Below are 22,711 nucleotides of genomic sequence, written 5' to 3' on the forward strand. Positions count from 1 at the left end.
AATTGTGGTTGTACCCAAAAGTACTTGGTAAAAAGTTTTGATTTAGCCCATTGTTTTGGCATTGTACTGCCTCAGTAGTCATCTCCAGTTACCTATCAGGTATGGGTTTAAAGGGTGGTTTCTGGGTGCATACAGGCAGGGAATACCTTCTAATTCTTGCCTGGAGGCTCTGGACCCACCGGCACTTTCCCGGATATGAAGGAGCAGCAGTTACCGGATGGCAAGCACTGCCCTTAGGTGTTTGGATGAACTTCCGGAGGCCATATCACCTGTCCTCAAGAGCCCTGGCCCAGGAAATGTCCCTTCTCTCAGCTGTCCCCTTTCTCAGTAGGTTCACCCAGTAATCAGTTATATGAAGAACAGTGTTTTTCAAACTGGGAAGAGAAAGCAGTGTTTTGCTTTAGAGGACTCTCTTCTCTTCTGTTTAGTTTTAACTTTCAATATGTTGTTTTTAATTGTAGAAATTACTTCAAAAGGAAATTAAAGAATCGAAATCCCAAGTCCTAGCATAATGTTAGGAAATAGTATTAGAGCTTACTTTCAAATAATGGCTGACTCTAGTGGAATGCTTATTATGTGTCTGTGTTGGATTTTCGTCATCCTGACACACACGTGAAAGTATTTATCTTCCCGAGAGTATTTGATTCTATGGGGTGTGCACCTATGACTTTCTCTGATGACCAGACCATATTTATAGCTCTTTAGAAATAGAAACTACTTTGGAGAAAACTGATAACAATGCAAGTATTTCCTGTCTACAGTAATGCAAACGACTCTTGTTCATAGAAATGCAAAGGCATATTGCCTTTCGAGATAAAACTTTATTATGTTTTATAAAACATTATAGAGATAAAACTTTAAAATGTTTACTGACTTATGGGATATCAACCAGTTTTGCACTTATTAGCAAGATCATTTTAGCATTCCTAACTGCATGTATACATTCTCCGAATTCTTTTGCTAGTCTCCTCATTAATTAAATCAACAAATTATTTGACATGTGTTCATTTTACATTTCTTTGAGTCATGATTTTACTTTGTAAAAAATTATAGTTTAGCAATTTTGAAGGTTCCACTGAAAAGCCCAAGTGGGCTTTCCTGACAAAGTAAACTGCTGATTGGGTTTAGGACACACTACTCCAAAAACAGTACCTTGGCATATTAACTATTTTCACCTAGAGAAATTTGAGAAGCAGGAATTTCACTTCATTTCCCCCCAGTCTTTCTCCCCTGAAGCAGACCATAAAACCTAGGAAGTATTTTCTGATCTTTCCCTGAAGAAAGAGGCTGGGTGCCCTCCCAAAACGTGGAGGAATGTCCATATCTTTTAAGATAAAATGACGCAGAGAAGAATCTGTACAAACAAAATGAAACTGTGTTTGCAAAATTATAACAATAAGAGAAATCTGACATAGTTGATTCCATCTTGCTTCTGACCTGGTCATTCCTGGGCATCGGGCAACTTAACTTTCGGAGGAATTTTGTTTTTGTTTTTGTTTTTTTGAGATGACGTTTCACTCTTGTTGCCCAGGCTGGAATGCAGTGATGTGGTCTTGGCTTACTGCAACCTCTACCTCCCAGGTTTGAGGAATTCTCCTGCTTCAGCCTCCCAAAAAGCTGGGATTACAGGTGCCTGCCACCACACCTGGCTAATTTTTTTGTATTTTTAGTAGAGATGGGGTTTTATCACATTGGCCAGGCTAGTCTTGAACTCCTGACCTCAGATGATCTGCCCACCTTGGCCTCCCAAAGTGCTGGGATTACAGCCATGAGCCACCATGCCCAGCCAAGAATTTTGTTTATAATTTAACTTCCAAGCAAGGATGAGAATAATCCCTCCCTAAAATGAATCCACTCCTTATTTAGGAACCAAAGACAATCTCTGTAAGACTAATGAAAGGCCAAAAGAATACGATTATGGGAGGGGCCTGAACTGTGCTAAGATGTAGGGATCATTTCTATAATCTTCTACTGCTCAGGAATCATATGGCCAGAGGTCAGAAGATTTGTGACTTCCTTAATTGCTCCTATAGGTAACATCACAATTGTGAAACCTAAGATTGGTGTTCTTGAGATATCTTTCAGAGTGACCTAACATGGACTCATGACTCAACTGAACCTGTGGCCCTAGCCAGAAGGGGACTCAGTGCTTGAGAACTGTTTTCCACACCCCTATAATTTCATCCCCTGCCAATCAACAGCACCCATTCTGTAGCCAATTCCCCACCAAACTCCATAGAAACCCTAAATTCTGAGCCTTTGGGGATATTGATTTGAGTAATATTATAACTCTGTCGCCTGCATGGCACGGTCAGCCTCGTATCAGTTACACTCTCTCTTTACTGCAATGCCATGGTCTCTATGAATCAGTTTTGTCTGTGCAGCAGGCAGGAAGAACTCCTCAGGAGATTACAGAGGTTTGCTGTTTTCCCCATTGTATTACTTCTGGATCATACATTATGTCCAACTCTATTTCTTCATGACAGTTCACTTGTCATCAAACCTAATGTAAAAATATGCAGACTTTACTATTTTTTTTTCTGGTCTTCATTTTTTTTTTAATGAAAGCTTCTGTGTCATGTGAAACCTGTATTAAATGAATTGTATACTTTTCTCTTGAGAATCTTTTTGTTAAGGGAACTCAGCTGTGAACCTAGGATTTGTACAGAAAAGATGGTTTTCCGAACTTACACTGTGTTGCTGGAGAAGTTTACCAATTGTTGCTTAACCTGGGCACATCTTTTCTTTATTTTCATACTAAATTCTGAGTAATAGTAGATCTTTGGCTTTGCTTACTTACTCTCTGTTTATCTAGTTTGGCCCTCTTTAGTAATTTTGTGTTTAATTCTTGTTTCTGGTTTGCTCCTCGTCAACAACTTATTCTCAGTTTGTTGTTGCAATAATTGGGAATTTGGTTTTATAATGTAACCATTTGGTGATCTCTCTAAATAATGGAGAACATTTTTTTTGTTGGGTAAATGCAACAGAGAATCTGGTAAGTTTTTGTTTGTTTTTCTGTATGTTCATCTATTTGTGAACTCAAATCAATATAGAACTTTGTGTCCACTGGGAAGGAGACTATATTTTTGATATCAACCCTAGTTAGTGTTTGTATTTCTGTATTTATTCTTGACTCATGGCAGAATTAAAAGACTGAAATACAATCTCTACATACTGATGCATCTATATGTATTAGTATTTGTCATTGGGAAAGACACTGCCCTTTAATTGTAAGAGTTGGAAAAATTCTTCAGCTTTTGGAAAGTATTAATTCTAGAAAGTATTTATAAATTAGATTATAATGTCTCTTAAAGAAACTGTCATCTTATTTCTAGAGATAAGTAAGCCCTTATATAATTCGAATTTTCCCCAATTCACAGAAAGTAAGAACATTGAATTTTTAATGTTAAATGTACTTGACTTTCTAAAAAATTCTTTTTACAAAGACTTTTATTTCAGAAAAATGATAAAACTTTAAGTTCACATAGTAATATGTACTCTTTGGCAGATCTGACTGATTTAGTAATTTTTTTTTTTACACAGCCAAAGCTTTTATTTGATTTATCAGTATTAGTTATAATATATGCATGAGTCCATTTTCACATTGCTATAAAGAAATACCTGAGACTGGGTAATTTATAAGAGGTTTAATTGACTCACAGTTCCTTGTGGCTGGGGAAGCCTCAGAAAACTTACAATCATGGCAGAAGATCAAGGGGATTCAGATACCTCTTCACAAGACAGCAGGAAAAAGTGAGAAAGAACAAAAGAAGGCAGGGGTGCCAGACACTAACACTCCTGAGAACTCACTCACTATCCTGAGAATGACATGAAAGAAATCACCCCCATGAGTCAATCACCTCCTACCAGGTTTCTCCCTCAACACCTGGGGAACATAATTCAAGATGAGATTTGGGTGGGGACACAAAGCCTAACCATATCATTTTGCCTCTGGACCCTCCCAAATCTCATGTCTTTTCATATTTCAAAACTAATCATGCCTTCCTGACAGTCCCCCAAAGTCTTAATTCATTCAAGCATTAACCCAAAAGTTCATGTCTAAAGTCTCATCTGAGACAAGGCAAGTCCCTTCCATCTATGAGCCTCTAAAGTCAAAAGCAAGTTAGTTACTTCCAAGATACAGGTATTGGATACATGTACCCATTCCAAATGAGAGAAATTTGCCAAAACAAAGGGGCTACATGGCCCATACAAGTCCAAAATCCAGCGAGGTAGTCGTTAGATCTTAAAGCTTCAAAATGATCTCTTTTGACTCCATGACTCACATCCAGAGCATGCTGATGCAAAGGCTGGGCTCCCAAGGCCTTGGACAGCTCTGCCCCTATGGCTTTGCAGGAAACAGCCTCTGAACCTGCTTTCATAGGCTGACATTGAGTGCCTATAGCTTTTCCCGGTGCATGGTGCAAGCTGTTGCATTTGCCTTTCTGGGGTCTGGAGGACAGTGGCCCTCTTCTTACAGCTCTACTAGGCAGTGCCCTAGTGGGGACTCTGTGTTGAGGCTCCAACCTCATATTTTCCTTCCACATTGCCCTAACAGAGGTTCTCAATGAAGGCTCCATCCCTGCAGCAAACTTCTGTCTGGACATCCACACATTTCCATACATCCTCTGAAATCTAGGTGGAGGTTCCCAAACGTCAATTCTTGACTTCTGTGCTCCTGCAGGTCCAACACCACATGGAAGCTACCAAGGCTTGGGGCTTGCACCCTCTGAAGCAATTCTCTGAGTTGTACCTTGGCCCCTTTTAGCCATGGCTGGAGCTGAATTGGCTGGGTTGCAGGGCACTAAGTCCTGAGGCTGCATAGAGCAGCAGTGGGGGCTCTGGGCCTGGCTCATGAAACCATTTCCCTCTCCTAGGCCTCCAGGCCTGTGATGGAAGGGGCTGCTCTGATGATCTCTGACATGCGCTGGAGACATATTCCCCATTGTTTTGACTGTTAACATCCAGCTCGTTGTTATTTATGGAAATTTCTGGAGCTGGCTTGAATTTCTCTCCAGAAAATGGGGTTTTCTTTTCTACTGTATGATCCGACTGCAAATTTTCCAACTTTTTATTCTCTGCTTCCCCTTTAAACATAAGTTCTAGTTTCAGATAATCTCTCTCAAGTTCAAAGTTCACAATCCTTAGGGCAGGGACAAAATGCCACCAGTCTTTTCGCTGGCATAGCAAGAGTAACTTTACTCCAGTTCCCAATACGTTCCTCATCTTCCTCTGAGACCATCTCAGCCTGGACTTCTTTGTCCATAGGACTATCAGCATTTTGATCAAAACCATTCAGCAAGGCAAGTCTTTAGGAAGTGCCAAACTTTCCCACATCTTCCTGTCTTCTGAGCCCTCCAAACTGTTCCGACCTCTGCTTGTTACCCAGTTCCAAAGTCACTTCCAAATTTTCAGATCTTTTTATAGCAATATCCCACTCTACCGGTAATAATTTGCTTATTAGTTCGTTTTTACACTGCTATAATGAAATACCCGAGACTAGGTAACTTACAAAGGAAGGAAGTTTAATTGACTCATAGTTCCTCATGGCTGGGGAGGCCTCAGGAAACAATTACGGTGGAAGGTGAAGGGGAAGCAGGCACCTCTTTGCAAGGTGGCAGGAAAAAGAGAGAAAAAGAAAAATAAGGAGGAACTGCCAAACACTTATAAAACCATTAGATCTCATGAGAATTCACTTACTATCATGAGAACAGCATGGAGGTAACCACCCTTGTGATTCAATTACCTCCCACCAGGCCCCTCCCTCAACACCTGAGGATTACATTTTGAGATGAGGAGCACAGAGCCACCCAGAAAAGAAAATGGATTTTCTTTCTCATGAAGATGATATTTTGTACCTTCTTAGTGAGGCCTTTTCTGGCTGATCTACTTCAAATTGCAAGCTGCTTCCCCAGGTTGTGATTCCTAAATGTCTAGGCACTGCCCTATAGTTATTATTTTTCTATAGACCTTATTTTCTAACCTGCTGTATAATTTGATCACTTATTATGTCTCCTGCTTATTGCCTGTCTTCTCCTTGTACATTGGAAGTCATATAAAGGCAAGGGATTTTGTTTTGTTTCCTGATATAACCCAAGAGCAAACAGGCATTCAATGAATATTTTTAAATAAATTAAAAATAAATTAATGCGGAGTTGATGTTGGATGTCAGCAGAGATGGGATGTCTGTAACAAGGTGTGTACAGCCTCACCAGCTCCTGAGAGGTCCCTTCCTTCACTCCTCCCCAGGATGGAGACTATATGTCTGTAACAAGGTGTGTACAGCCTCACCAGCTCCTGAGAGGTCCCTTCCTTCACTCCTCCCCAGGATGGAGACTATATGTATGTAACAAGGTGTGTAGTCAGCCTCACCAGCTCCTCAGAGGTCCCTTCCTCCACTCCACCCCAGGATGGAGACTATATGTCTGTAACAAGGTGTGTAGTCAGCCTCACCAGCTCCTCAGAGGTCCCTTCCTTCACTCCTCCCCAGGATGGAGACTATATGTCTGTAACAAGGTGTGTAGTCAGCCTCACCAGCTCCTGAGAGGTCCCTTCTTTCACTCCTCCCCAGGATGGAGACTATATGTCTATAACAAGGTGTGTACAGTCTCACCAACTCCTGAGAGATCCCTTCCTTCACTCCTCCCCAGGATGGAGACTACACCATTGTAGACATAGTAGCAGCCCCCAGAAATACTCAAAGCCTGAGACTGAATTTCTGAGGGGTCCTTGAGAGCAGGATTTACTGACAGAGTGAATGAGAATGAGGGGGGTTGAGTCCAGACTTCATTACCAAGAATGCTGCCCTGAGATTCTTCAGTCCCATCCCAGCCTGTATGCTCATCAAGCTGGGAACAAAAAAGACCCAGGCCCTCACACCTCTCCTAGCTGGGGAAACTGATGATCCCATGGAAATGTGAGCTCACAGGTGAAATAAGTGAGACATCCGAGGAGAAAAAGATGTGCAAAGGAAAGTTCACTTACTGAAAACCTACATCTGAACACACAGCACTCACAAAAATTTGATCACATATCGAGTCAAAAGACAAACTTAGGTTAAGTCTCAACAAATTTAAAATAGCTCGTATCATTCAGACCACATTCTCAGACTACAATGCAATTAAATTAGAAATTAATTAAAAATTAATTGAAAAAATGGCCTTATTTGAGAACTTTATTAAGGGACCTTGCTAGTCACTTTCTCTGTAAGGCTTGGTGAGATTACAAACAGAGCTGTTTTTATTGTAAGGACAAAACATGTTTCTAAATCTCAAAAGTTCTTTTATCCTTCTTAGTGAGCTTCCTAGGCTACTTTTTACTGTATTAATAAGTAATACTTATTAGCATAGGATCTTGTTAGTTCCTGAAAAACAATCCTTAAGTTTTTCAATGACTTTCATTCAGAGCAACATTTAAGATTTTATATTTTCTTTTCTGATTTCTTCTTTGACTTTGAAAACGAGAAATACAAAAATGAAGACTAAAAAAAACTTCAAAAAAAGTGTGCAACTTTTCTGAAAACTAACCTACGTCCTTGAGGTGGGAAAGAATGGGTTTACTAAAACACTGGACGGTAATTCAAAACACTTGAGATCATTTTTCATCTGCCTGCTGATATTTTAATAATTCACATTGCCCTAAATTCCACATAGTATGTGGGGGAAATAAAAAAGAATGTAGATAACAATTTAAGGCTTAACTCCTAAATTTCTATCTTGGGTCTCAAACTCTTCGTTGGACTCAGGTTTTTTACATCTATCTACCTACTTAAGCTTTTCATATAGGGACATTTTCCCTTGGATGTCTAATAGGCATCTCAAACTCAATGAATTCAAAACTGCACCCTTGATTTCCAGCCCCCATAAACCTGCTCTTCCTTTAGTCTTTCTCATTCACCACCACTCCTTCACTTGTTTAGACCAGAAACGTTGGAGTCATTGCGGACCCTTCTCTTTTTATGAAATTCTGCGTGCACTTTAGACACAAATACAATTGGCTTTACCTGGAAATATTACTCAATCTGACAATCTTAGCATTTTCACTGCTACTTCTTTGGTCAGTGCCACCATCATTTCTACCCTGGAAAATGGCACTATCTAATGTCCCTGAATCCACTCATGTGCTTTTATAATCTGTTTGCTACTCAGCAGTCAGATCATGTTATGCACCTGCTCAAAACCTTTCTTTTCACGGGACTTGGAAGGCTTTCCATGGCGTGCTTAGCTGCTTCTCTAATCCCATGTGTTTCTTTCTCCCTCACTGTCTCCAGCCACACTGGCCTTCCTGCTGTGCCTCAAACATGTGCAAATCCTTCCTACCTACATCAAGGTCTTGCACTTACTGCTTCTTCTACCTGAAATGTCTAGAGACTTCCACAGCTTCCTCCCTCCCTTCAGTCATTCTGCATGAATACCCTGGATCCAGTATGGCCTTTTCCCAAATATATTTTTATAAAATGGCACTCCAACATTCTTTATTACCTGCCCTGCTTTATTTATTTTTTCAAAGCACTTTCACTGTCTTTCATTTTAGATCTCTATTCATTTGAATATTGTGTGTCTCAATAATAGAATGTAAGCTCCTTGAGGGCAGAAGTTTATGCAAGAAAGCACCTGAGCATAGGTTGGTGCCAGCACAAAGTAGGTGCTAAATGAATCTTTTCTAGTGAATTAAGAATGAATAATACGGGTAGAGATGGTGAGGTAGATAGATCCCTCAAAAGTACTGAATTGATTGTAAAGATGAACTAATTTTAGAGATTGTTTTAAAGGAACAACTGATAAAATCACTCACAGAGATTGCTAATTCATATATGGAATTACGTTTAGAATCTGGGAAGGTGGCACACCACAACCATTGAGCAGTCTGCAATTCAAGTGGAATGTGCTATAATGGACTTTTGACGTCCGTTCTCTACAGAGACGGCTCTCAACACATTTAATATCCAACTAAAAAACTCATGTTGCTTATCAATGCATTACAGGCCTGGGACTTTCCAAGAATAAACACATTGCTAACTGTTTATACAGACACCCTTTTTTTCCACTGCAAATGATCCGAGATGGTCTTAAGTGTTAACATTTCTCAACAAATGTTTTGCAATTGTTTTCCCATTTACTCCCTCTCATGCTTTTCTATTCTCATCTCGCCTCAATCTCTTGTCATAACAACATGCTGCATTGTGCAACACAATTTTACTTTCATCTCCAAACATGTTAAATGATACATTAAATTAAAGGAAAGAATGTTAAGATTAATGGAGAAGACATTAAAATGAAGAGATCTTCATTAAAAAAAAGAGTCCTCTTTTGAATCCCAAAGACATTCACTAATTTCCCATTGTAATTTATTTGCCAGCTTCCCAGTTCTGCTTCTAGTTCAATTCCAAGGGTCTAGGTGTTGGGAACAAATCTGTGATTATGACATTTTGAGTGTAACAGGATACCTTTTAAACTAGTCATGTTGACAAACCACTTAGGGATGGGAATGAGACCAAACACAGGAGGCTCGACAGATGAAAGACGATCAAAAGATGCTGTTTCTGCTTTTTACCCGGACCTACTGGGGAGAAATGCAGACGATCTTTTGGCCTGGACTCTCCTAAGCTCCATTATAGTGGTCTAAAATACCAACCTGTTGGCTAGCATTATGCATTTCCTCTCAAATGGCCCTTCACTGGGTAATTTTAGCTATGAATATTCACCAAGAACCTTCAATTTCATTGCCTGTAAGAGAAAAATAACTAACAGGATTTAAAAAACATCTGGATAATATATAAATAAAAGCACCTTGAAGACCCTGTGGCCATTTAAAAATGTTACATACAGAATTCCAAATGAAAAACAGCTTAGGTTGTTTGCCATCTGCTTTGTGAAACGGACATCTAAGTTGTTTCCCAATAAACATTTGGAAAGAAACAGAAGACCCAAAAGACAAACTTCGGTCTTCCATTTAGCACTAGGTTAGATAAAACAGGGCTTGGTTTACACCACAGAAAATTTAATATGGAGCTGTTAGGAAAGCTCCCCACTGAGGTGAATCATTCATTCTTAGTAGCTTGTTTAGTTCTTTCAAAGGTCTCAGCTCACAAAAAGTCATCACTGAGATTAATAGGATAATGCACAGAATTCATCAGAAAGTGAACTCTATTTTGCTACCTCTTGATCCTCAAAGGAGTACTTCAGCCACACTTTGTCCAAAACTGTTATTTAATGAGTCATGTTTGCACTCAGTTACTCTGAAGTCAAATGAGTAGTATATTTTATAAATTATTTCTGCACAAAGTTCTTATATCATATGAAGATAAGTGCTCTGTGTTATGACACCATCACCCCTTCTTGTGCTTTAGAGAGACTGTATGTATCTTTCCAAAATACATACAAATTTTATATCTGAGAGCCAAGATTTTTTTTATTTTTTTGAGACAGGGTTTTTCTCTGTCACCCAGGCTGGAGTGCAGTGGCACAATCTCAGCTCACTGCAACCTCTGCCCCCTGGGCTCAAACAGTCCTCCCACCTCAGCCTCCCAAATAGCTGGGACCACAGGCGTGAGCTACTATTCCTAGCTACTTTTTGTATTTTTAGTAGAGATAGGGTCTCAGCATGTTGCCTGTGTTGGTCTCAAACTCCTGGGCTCAAGTGATCCACCCACCTTGGCCTCCCAAAGTGCTAGGACTACAGGTGTGAGCCACCATGCCTGGCCTAAGAGCCAAGAATTCTTCAACTCAATAAAATGATGATTTGTAAGAATTATTTTTTGGAGATGGGGGCTAAACATAGTATTTTAAAATTATTTAATTTGACATTTGGAAGAGAAAAATTTCAGATCATTGATGATCAATTCTTGTGATGTTATAGCTCATCAGATCTTTAGTTATTTCAAAGGATATATACAAATTCTCCAAAATATCACAAAACAAAATGAACTCTAATGGCTTCAACAACAACAAGTATAGAGCCTCTGTAGAGTGCCAGAGACTACTTTGCATATTTAGACTCATAGCTTTAAGCCTCTAAATATCCTTAGGAGGTAAAAACTGCCATTTTTCCATTTTTATAAAGGAAGACACTGAGACAGAGAATGAGGATGAGGGAATTTGGTCAATATCACATAGTTGAAAACAGAAGATGTGGAGTTTGAATCCATCAGCCAGACCTGAGAGCATATGCTTTATTGCTTTCAGTGAATTCATTGACTAGTGAAGTGTCTTCTTTATGCACAGTTCTGGGCTAGTGCCGGACATGAGGAGGACATCTGGCTGGTTGTGTGCAGCACTGGATGTCTTCAGGCTGGTGTTCCACTGTCATGTGGTCCCTGACACAGCTGCCAGAATGCATGACCTCCATGAATCATCACACCACTTTGATCTCCTTGTTTGTTTTTTTAATGTAACAGCTTTATTGAGATATAGTTAACATAAAATTTGCTCATTTAAAGTGTACAATATAATGGCTTTCAGTATATTCACAGAGTTGTACAACTTTCAGTTTTAGAACATTTCCATTATCCCAAAAAAAGAACCCCATGCCCATTAGTAGTAGTCACTCTTTATAACCCCCTCCTCCAGCTTCTGACAAGCACTGGTCTGCTTTCTGTATAAATGTTTCACATAAATAGAATCATACAATATGTGACCTTTTGTATCTGGCTTCTTTCATTTACCATGATGTTTTCAAGCTTCATCCATGTTATAGCACACGTTAGGACTTCATTTCTGTTTATTGTCAAATGACATTCGATCGTCTGGACTTGCCACATTTTATGTATTCACTTATCACTAATGGACATGTTTCCATGCTTTGGCTGTTATAAGTAATGATGCTGCCAATATTTATGTGCAAGTTTTTCGTGTAGACGTTTTAATTTCTCACAGGTGTATAGTTAGGAGTGAGATCGCTGTGTCATAAGATAAATCTATGTTAAACATTTAAAGAAATTGCCAGCCTGTTTTCCTCCTTGCTTATTGGTAGTAAGAAGTCCGTCTTAGCAGTTTTTGCAAAAGTGACTTTTCACCTCTGTAGAAGCACCTTGACGTTAGAAGGCAAAGATGGCAGACCTTGCCTTCAACAAATATTCAACATCTGGTTGGCTATAAATGGCCACTTTCAGTGACAGAAACCAAATGGAAAGTATAGAATAACCTTGAGTAACTCCTCCATCCCTTCTTAATATTGGGTCTTTTAAGTGAGTGTATGAAACAAATGTCATAAATGGTGGCAACAATAGTAGCATCTGTTAAACACTGTAGATGTACCAGGAGGTCTATGAAGTATTACAAGTATTTTATCGTTCAATTTTAGAACCATTAAAATATTTTAGAATCCTTACATTCTAGGGAGTAAGATTAAGGCAAAATTATAAGAATGACAGACAGCCATAGATTTACCTGTACTGATGTCTAGGTAGGGAAAAAGGTGTAGCTTGAAGTAAGAATAACTAAAACAAAAGATGAGCTTCCCTGAATGGAAGACTGCTCAAAAGACACTCACTTGGCTGGGTCAAAGGTAGTTTCACTGAGTCTATTTTCAGGAATAAGGTGGTCGAATAAGTTACTGTTATTTTTCCTGGGTCTGTGTACTTATGATGCTATTTCATGGTTTAATTTTTCTACGGGCACACAGAATTTGTGGGTGGCTAAATAAAGTATTATAGAAGCGAGTAAATATTAACAGAAAAAAGAAATGAGGAACTGTTCTATTCAAACATTTTATTAGCTTTTGTTAAAAATTTTCCTGTTGCAAAGTGCCCATCTCTTGCCTACTATGAAAATTTGTTTGGGTAGGTTTATCCACCTAAGCCTACATCAGAGACCAGTGAGTAGACAGAAATTAAACAAACTAGAAACAAATCTTACACAATATTTTGTTGTGATGTCTTTTAAGTAAAAATTGGGAAAATTTGTATTCATTATAACAAATGATGGCCAAATCATGGCCACAAAAGCCATTGCTTGCAGATAATTATAATTTGTATAGTAATAACATTTCCTATTAAAAGAATTATAGTATATGTCATGGAATTTACCACGAGGCTTCCTCCTGGAAATAAAAATCAAACTGATCTGCTTCAGTATATTAAGTAAGGAAAAAATAATGGTGTCTAACTGGAGAGTGCATTGTGTTGATTTGGATTTTGTATAAAGTTGCCCATATAGACACTTTCTAATGTGGATGAAAATTCTGAATATACAACTATGAAAAAATTTGGAAACATTATTTTCAATGAATTCTAATTTGACTTGAAGGCCATGGGAAGAATCCCTGTCCTACATTCTGCTTTCATCCTTAAGATCCAGTTAGAAGCTGCTTGCCGTCATCCTCGTTGTTGGGAAGACCAGGCTTTTCCATTTAGCAACCAATCCAGGAACTAGATTTCACCACACTAACCACATCTTCCTTCTCTGTGTCATACTTGTATGTTTTTGGTCCTGAAAAGAAGTAAATGTAGCCTAAAAGGGACAAAGTTGAAAATGTGGTTACTGAAGATGACCAGCAAAATGATAAATGGAATTTGTAATTGTCACTTTCCTAAGGTGTCCTCAAAGGGGAATTGCGAATTTGTCAGGCGGCAGTTAGCTTGTCTTCTGCATGGCTCCACCCTACCCTAGAACCCAACTCCTCAACTTCCCAGTCATTTCTGAGCTTTCTCCTTGTTCCAGCCAGGGTAAGGCCTTCTACCTGGGGTCATCCAATGTGCCATGCTCAGTCATGTGCTGTGCTTCTAAGGCTGTTCTCCTCCAGGAAGCCCCCCGACTTTTCTTTCTCTGGTGAAGCCTCTGGCCAATCTTTAAAACCCATCTAAAGTCTACTATAACCTTTCCAATGACTGCTGCTGATTCTGATCTTTTATTTCTCAGCTCAGCTCTTGCAATTATTGTGAAGTCTACTACATGACTCAATAAGAAATGATAGATTATCTGTTTTCCAGTCATTTCATCTGTGTTGGATGAACCGTTTCATGAGAGCAGAGGCCACATCTGGAATGGTCCTTGCACTTCTGAACAGTGTCCAGCCCTGTGCTATTTTTTCAAGAATATGCTAACTGATTGATCAGAAGATTCAATTAAATTTATTCAACAAAATTCTATTCAACTTTCCTAGCTATGTGTTAAATTGTAGGAGATGGAAGGTTGTGACTCTTTTATTTTTTTGAGAGAGAGTATCATCACTGTTGTCCAGGCTAGAGTGCAGTGGCACAATCACAGCTCACTGCAGCCTCAACCTCCTGGGCTCAAGTGATCCTCACTCCCAGCATTCTGAGTAGCTGGGACTATAGGCGTGTGCCACCATGCCCAGCTAATTTTTTTTGTAGAGAGAGGGTTTCACCATATTGCAGGCTGGTCTTAAACTCCTGAACTGAAGAGATCCTACCATCTCGGCCTCCCAAAGTGCTGGGATGACAGGTGTGAGCCACTGCGCCTGGCCAAGACTGTGTGTATTTTAAAGATAGAAAAGGTAATATCGACCCAGGTAGACTTTATGATCTAGCTGACTAATTGATTGAAGCTATAGTTTAAAAACTTTCTATTAGGAAAGAGAGAACTACAATACCAGACCTTTTATAGTTACTCTTTCTAGTGGATAATCTGGTTAGCTAAACTTATGAAAGGACCTAGGACCGAATACAAGAACCAATGACTCCCACTTGGAAACCCATTTTCTGTTGTGTTAAAGCAGAGCTCAGATTTCGTATGAACGTTTTCAGTGGAAACACTCACCGTTTAATTCCACAGCAGCATCGATCTGGCCGTTGACTCCTGAAAATTCTTCTTCAGTATTCTTTGGATAGTCTTTTTCCATTTTTCTTTTCCATTCATCGTAGCTAGAAAAAGTATTATTTCATAAATCATATTAATAAGAGGTTTTTACTGTTGCAGATGACACTATATGGTCAGGCATATGCACACTTGCAACTTATTTAGGTGTTTCTCTCTCTCATGCACACATACACTTGCATTTATGCTATTGTTTATTTTTTCTTTATTGTGTTTTTGTTTCTGTTTGAGATGAGGTCTCATTCTGTTGTTCAGGCTGGAGTGCAGTGGTGCCATCACGGCTCATCACTGCCTTGACCTCCTAGGCTCGCACTGTCCTCCTGCCTCAGCTTACTGAGTACCTGGGACTACAGGCATGTACCACCACACCTGGCTAATTTTTAGTTTTTGTAGAGACAAGGTCTCTCCAAAAGGCCATGTTGCCCAGGCTGATCTCAAACTCCTGGTCTCAAGCAGTGTTTCCATCTCAGCCTCCCAAAGTGCCGGGATCACAAGAATAAGCCACAGGGTTTGGCCCTTTTTATTGTTTAAATCGGACTCTTAAAATACCTAAAAGAGATTATCGACCTTTATCACTATGCTCCCATGTTCCTGAGATTCTGGTACCACAGACTTGGAGGTCACTTGTTGTAAGCAGTCTCCAAAACATTTCTACATATATTGTTTAGAATTATTCATTCTACATATTATAGCAAAACATTCTGTTAACTTAAAAAAAAATTGCCTTTTGAAAGCCACTCTGTATATTTTTATTGCCTTGTTTATTCTTGTAATTATTTCTGTCTCTGTGTATCCATTCTTTGGTTCATCAAACAAGGAAAGCCTTTCATAGGGGCTTTTATTCAGGAACTTAGTGCTATGTAACCATGAAGAAAGGGTTGAACAAATAATGCACATTGAATGAATAAATGTGTGAACAATAAGTAAATCAGAACCAAGGAAATATGTAGCAATTGAACTTCTGCCTTTTAAGCCAATTTACTTGAATTCCATTGTTTTTGTTTCTTGGAAAGCTTGTATGGCTGACTGTATAGTAGACCTGCCTTATTTTTCTGGATCAGCAGCCAGCATTCAAAGGTAACTCTGAAGATTGATTAATACATCTCTTTATGATCTAAATTACCCATTGTAAAAAAAAGACTGTGACTGTGTGAATCAGAGTGATATGTATGAGACTAAGACTTCATTTAAAGTGTGAGAAAGTCCCTTCTTCATTAGCACAGAGCTCCAAATGGGGACATTCCCAGGTGGATATCCCACTCCTTTCTCACCAAAAGCTCAGATAATTTCTCCCAGTACCTGGGCCACTGAGAAGTTTCCCATGGCAGCAGGTCACACCCCCCGTCTCCTGAAATGTGCCTCTTGTGTGGCTATGACTACATAGGCCAGGAACAACTCTCTAGTTATGCTGAGCCAGAGGCAAACATTGAAAAAGACTATTCAGGCTAAAACTAAGTGCAGGACTGAGCTGCTTTACAGAATGTTTGGGCTGGGGTGGAAGCTAACTCTCCCAGCATTTTATCCATAGTAACTGTAACCATTAATACATCATGCATAGACATGCAGACAGAGGCCTGCATAACTAACACAGGGTTACCTACTTTTCATTTTACTAAGAACATTGCCATTTAACCATCAAATGGTTAAATACTACGACCTGTTTTCATTATCATTTCACAAGGAAAAAGAAACGTTAACACCAAAAAGGCAGAAAGGACATAAACTCAGAATGGTTCTTGACAATAATCTGTGTTTATGCTGACACAAAGTGCAGCTCCCTGGTTTATAATATTGTGCTGTTTTTATTTAGCCGTGAACCGGTGAGAACTTTGTGATGATCTAGCCCTTTGTGTGTGAACAGATATTTATGGATTTCTGTTATAGTGCAAAGAGCTCAACACATACAGTCTGATGGTACTGGGTTTGAATTTCTAACTCTGTTACCTGCTAATTCTGTGATCAGGAGAACGTACTTTGAGCTCTGAGCTCTGGTTTTTCTTATCTGGAAAACAGTGGTCATGAGGAAAAGAGAATTTACACACACACACACGCAGCACACACGTACCTGGCACATGTAGCACCAAGAGCAGGCTCAAACCAGCAGACTTTGTTATTTATTTTGGCCCCAAAACTATTAACTCTGACTTGTCAGTATAAGGTTGAGTGATCTTTGTGGTTTGATCTGGGATCCTAAGTCATTAAGGAGTTTAATCTTTAATCTTTAAACTTACTTTACAAGATAATGTTTGCAGTAGTAGGCAAGGTTGAGAAGAGGTGAAAAGGAGGGGTAAAAATGTTGGAGGTAGTTCAGAGAACCGAGTCAGCGAGGGAGTAAGATGAAGAAGTCTGCTGGTGTGGTGAGGATTTTACTGAGAGAATAACAGAAAAAGAGATTATGTGATAGGATGAAGATCACAGGCGTTCTAACTAACAATAAATAAACGGTGAAGAGAATTGAAGAATAAACATAAGTGGTGGATGGGAAGGCCCATTGGATTTGGATTCAGAGGACATGAAATACAGCTTCAGATGGACCACGGTAGCCGTGTGATCTTGAGTGAATCATGTAACCTCTCAGAGACACAATGTTCAGTGAAATACCTACTTCTCAAGATTGTTGAAAAGGTAGATGGGACAATGAGAGAGTATGAGAAAACACTGAGCATGATTCCTGGCACATGAGCCAGCCATCAATAAATAGAAGCTCAATTTCAATGTTAAGGAAAGAAATACAATTTTTATTGAGAATCAACTATATCTTGAGTATCTGCTAAAATCATTGCATATATCCCGTCATCACTGAGGCCTTGTTTGTGAAACCTAAATACCAAACTAGAAATAATGATCTGTAATTATGTTTATTTCCTTTATGGGCCTTTGTTTCATCATTTAATATTGATTCAAGGTATCCACATTTAATATATATTAAATAAATCATTGCCTACCACAGATATCTGATGTCAGTTTTCAGGTTTGTTATCTTGCTCTCCACATCTCATTTGTATTCTAAGGACTCAGGGACTGTTTTGGTAAAGTGCCGGCATTTTTGTTTAACCTAATCTGTGTGCTTAGAACTTAGATGGCATTTTTGGTGTTTTGACTGTGCTAATTTCAGTTGTATGGCAATGGCATACCTGAGTCCATTCTACCCTCTTGGAAGCACTAAATGGGGAGCTGAGCCTGCTAAAAGATGCTTAAAGAGAATGCAAGAAAGGACGGCAAAAAGGGGAATTTGCTGATAAAGTCTTTCTAAGATGGTTTCAGGAAGTTTCCTCAAAGTGACCTTTCCAGTGTGGGTCAGGAGGGACAATGAAATAGAAATCTGAAATTCCATTTTGAAGTTAATGATCAACTTTCAGCCAGAAATCACATGACTTTCATGAAGGAAGCGGCCTTTGTGATCTACACTAGAGAAGGGCAGTTGGGAGAGTGATCAGGAAGGAAGAAAAGGCAGGAGAGGCGGAAGCTGCCATGGACAATCCCAGGTAAGAGTCAAGGAATAGGACCCTATGAGGAAAATGATTGTGAGGAGATTCTGGGACAAAGAACTTGTAACAACGTAGACAAATATATATTTTATAATATTAAGTAGAAGAATGTCAGGACAAAAAATGCATACATAGCTACTTAAAAATGGGGAAAACTGAAGGGAAAAAAATAGAAGAAAAATATTAAATGGGTATCAAAAGATGTAGTGAGTGTTGGCAATTGGAAGAATTTCTTTTCCTTTCATATATTCTGTGTTTTCTATCACAAACATCACGTGCTGCCATTGAACCCCATCTTCCTGGCAGTCTCAGATCCTCACATGACCTCAGTCACTACCTGATTACATGATGAATTCCAAACTTACCTTTCTAGCCTGAGTGCTCTTGAGTTAAAGACCTGTATGTCCAAATCTCTTCTTGATATTTTTCTTCTCAGGTCTCACTAGAATGTCAAACTCCATATATACAAAATGAAACTTCTTGTTCCCCTAATTCTGCTTCATTTCTTAAGTTTACTGTCTTGGTAAATGCCAAAATTGGAAACCCATCTATTAAAGAAATGACCCCCAACTCGCCAGTCACCCAGACCTGTGCTTTCTACTGCTTGAAAAACAATCAAAACTACCCCAACCTCTAACTTACCATCTCTGGCAAAAATCTTGCAACAGTTCTCTCTCTTATTTAAACAATTCAGTGGATTTTTAGTACCCAGTCATGTGCCATATATTGACATTTCAGGAAATGACAGACCATGTATATGATAATGGTTCCGTAAGATTATAACACTGTATTTTTACTGTCCCATTTCTATGTTTAGATACACAAATACCATTGTATTACCATTGCCTACAGTATTCAGTACAGTATCATGCAGTATAGGTTTCTAGGAGCTATGGGAGCAATGGGGCATACCATATAACCTAAGTGGGTAGTAAGCAATACCGTCTACGTTTGTGTAAGTACACTTTATAATGTTTGCTGACTGACCAAATCGCATAATGACACATTCTTCAGAACACAGCCCCATTGTTAAGCAAGTGATGCATGGCTGTATTCACAGAATTGTGCTACCATCCACACAATCAGTTTTAGAATGTTGCCATCTAAAACCTTATGCCTTTTCACTCGAAGTCCCTATATCCCACGCCCCCCATCTCTCCATCTCAACCAGACCTAGATAGTCACTATCTACTTTTTGTCTGTTTAAACTTGACTAGTATGAGCACTTTATATAAATGGAGTCATATAATATGCAGATTTTCATGACGGACATCTTTCATTTGGTATAGTGCTCTCAAGATTCATTCATCTTGTACTATGTACCAGCAGTTCATTTTTATGGCCAAATAATATTCCATTGTATGAATTTATCACATTTTATATATCCATTCAACACTTGATGGAAATATGGGTTGTTTCCACCATTCATCTATTATGCATAATGCTGCTATGTATATTTGTATACAGCTGTTAGGTGGACTTATGTTTTTACTTCTCTTGGGCATATCCCCAAGAGAAAGTGGAATTCTGGGTCAAATGATCATTCTATGTTCAACTTTTTGAGGAGTAGGAGACTGTTTTCCAAAGTGGATATACTAATTTGCATTTCTACAACCAGTGTATGAGGGTTTTTGTCTTGTTTTTGATGATAGGAGGAATGCATCCAGTCTTTCATCACTGACAATGCCATTGGCTGTGGGTTTTCATAGATGCTCTTTACTGAGTTGAGAATGTTTTTTTTTTTTTTGAATCCTAGGTTGTTGAATGAGATAATCATACGTTTTTTGTTTTTTATTCTATCGCTATGGTACATTTCATTAATTGATTTTTCAATGTTAAACCAACTTTGAATTCCTGGGAAAAAAATCCCACTTGGTCTTGGTGTATAATTCTTTTTATATGTTGCTGGATTTAGTTTGTTAGTGTTTTTGGAGGATTTTTGTAGCCATATTCACAATAGATATTGGTCTGAAGTTTTATTTTCTTGTGATGTTTCTGTTTGATTTTGATATAAAGATAATGCTGACTTCAGTGAGTTAGGTAGTGTTTTCTTCTCTTCTATGTTTTGGAAAAGTTCGTGAAAAATTGGTATTAATTCTGTTCTCTTCTAAGGTTTGGAGTAGTTTGTAAAAAAATGACATTAATTCTTCTTTAAATATATTGGTAGAATTTACCATTGAACCCTTCTGGGTCTGGGCTTTTCTTTGTGGATAATTTTTGATTACTACTTTAATCTCTTTCCTTACTGTAGGTATATTCAGCCTGTGCATTTCTTATTGACTCATTTTTACTAGATTGTGGCTTCTCAGGAATTTGTTTATTTCATTTATCTAATTTATTGGTATACAACTGTTCATACTAGCTCATTATGACCCTTTTTATTTCTGAAAGGTAGGTAGTAATGTCTCCTCTTATTTCTGATTTAAGTAATTGAAATTTTTTCTTTTTTAATTGGTCAATCTAGTAAAAAGTTTGTCACTTTTATTTATTTTCTTGAAAAACCAACCTTTAGTTTTGTTGATTTTCTCAAATTTCTTATTTATTACCTATTTTATTTATTTCCATTGTAATGTTTATATTTCCTTCTTTCTTCTAGCTTTAGATTTAATGTTGTTGATTTCCCATTGTCTTAAAGTGGAAGGTTAAGTTATTGATTTGAGATTTTTCTCCTTTTTAAATATAGGCATTTATAGCTACAAATTTTCCTCTGAGCACTGCTCTCACTGCATTCCATAAGTTCTGGTATGTTGTATTTTACTTTTCATTTATTTCTAATTACTTTCTAATTCCCCTTGTGGTTTCTTCTTTGACTCATTGGTTATTTAACAGTGTGTTGTTTAATTTCCACATACTTGTAAGTTTTCTCGTTTTCTTTCTGGTATTGATTTCTAGCTTTCTTCTATTGTGATCGGAAGAGATACTTGTATGACTTAAGTTGTTTTAGTTTTGTTGAGATTTGTGTGGTGGCCTAATGTGTAGTCTATTATGTGGAATGTTCCACGTTCACTTGTAAAGAATGAGTCTTCTGCTTATTTTGAGTATAGCATTCTATAGGTATCTGTTAGGTCTAATTGGTTTATTGTATTGTTCACGTCTTTTCATCCTTGTTGGTCTAGTTGTCCTATCCATTATTGAAAGTGGGGTATTGAAATCTTTAACTATTATTGTTTCTTTATTGAGTCCTCCCTTCATTTCCGTCAATTACCACTTCATACATTTTTGGGGCCCCGTGTTAGATTCATATATGTTTATGATTATGCCTTTATGGTATGTTGACTTTTTGTCATTATAAAATGTCCTTCTTCTTGCTAGTAATATTTTTTATTTCAAAGTCTGTTTTGCCTGATAATAGTATAGCCATTCAAGCTTTCTTATGGTTGCCATTTGCATGATATATTTTTTCATTCTTTTATTTTCAGTCTATTTGTATCTTGGAACCTAAAATGTATCTCCTGTAGACAGCATATAGTTGGGTCTTTTGTTTTTTTTTAACAATCTAATCTGGCAGTCTGCCATTTGATTAGACTGTTTAAGCTATTCACATTTAATGTCATTGATAAAGTTGGATTTATGCTTGCCTTTTTACTTTGTGTTTTCTGTATAACTCATGTCTTTGGTTCCTCTATGCATCCCTCACTCTTTTCTTTTGCATTAGTAAAATTCTTCTAATGTAGCATTTTAATTTCTTTTGTAATTGTTTAACTATATTTTCCTAAGTGATTTCCTTAGTGGTTGATGTAGAGCTTGCCCTATACATCTTAACTTACAAAAATCTGCTTAAGACTTATACCAAATTAATCCCAATGAGATATAGAAACATTACTCCTATATAACTCTATTTCTTTTCCCTTCCTTTTGTGTTATTATTGTTATACATATATCTATATACATCTGAAGCCCCAAAGTAGTTGTTATAATTATCATTTTATATAATTTAATGTCTTCTAAAGAAGCTGAGAGAATAAAAAAGAGGATATATATATATGTGCAGCTTTTGTTATATTAACTTTCTTATTTACCATTTCTGGTTCTGTTTTTTGTTCCTGTGAATTTTAGTTACCATCTGGTGTCATTTTTTTCGGCAAATACAGTTTTGCTCCCACCTGCTTCCTTTATGTTGTTATTGACAAATATATTTCCACATGTTATGGCCTTAGCAATACAATTATACAATTATATGCAGATTGTTTGATATAATTAATTTTTACATTTTCAAATTAAGAGAACAAAGAAGAGAAAATATGCATTTATACTGTCTTTTACATAATTACACTTACTGGTGCTCTCTGGCTTTTTGAAGACGCTTGAATTGCTATCTAGGCTTACTTTCAGCCTAAAGACCTTTCTTTAGTACCTTTTGTCAGGCAACCTGCAAGCAATAATTTCTCCCAGTTTTTGTTTCTCTGGGAATGTCTTTATTTCTCCTTCATTTTTGAAAGATAACTCTTG

The 22,711-nt window shown here is 37.9% G+C and overlaps 2 protein-coding genes across 2 annotated transcripts in view; one reads left to right on the top strand and one right to left on the bottom strand.

Annotated features, from left to right (window-relative positions):
• Nucleotides 1-22,711, top strand: part of LOC128928033 (uncharacterized) — a 230,242-nt gene that overhangs the window by 100,866 nt on the left and 106,665 nt on the right. The gene's annotated exons all lie outside the window — the stretch shown is intronic.
• MMP20 (matrix metallopeptidase 20) overlaps nucleotides 12,861-22,711 on the bottom strand; it is a 45,601-nt gene continuing 35,750 nt past the window's right edge. The window contains exons 9-10 of the mRNA XM_002754349.6: nucleotides 14,718-14,821; nucleotides 12,861-13,448 (exon numbers count right to left, since the gene is read on the bottom strand). Of these exons, the coding sequence (XP_002754395.3) occupies nucleotides 13,348-13,448; nucleotides 14,718-14,821 (205 nt within the window). The 3' untranslated portion in view covers nucleotides 12,861-13,347. The remainder of the gene's footprint in view (nucleotides 13,449-14,717; nucleotides 14,822-22,711) is intronic.

The sequence above is a fragment of the Callithrix jacchus genome, chromosome 10 (assembly GCF_049354715.1).
Source record: "Callithrix jacchus isolate 240 chromosome 10, calJac240_pri, whole genome shotgun sequence".
Classification (NCBI taxonomy): domain Eukaryota; kingdom Metazoa; phylum Chordata; class Mammalia; order Primates; family Cebidae; genus Callithrix; species Callithrix jacchus.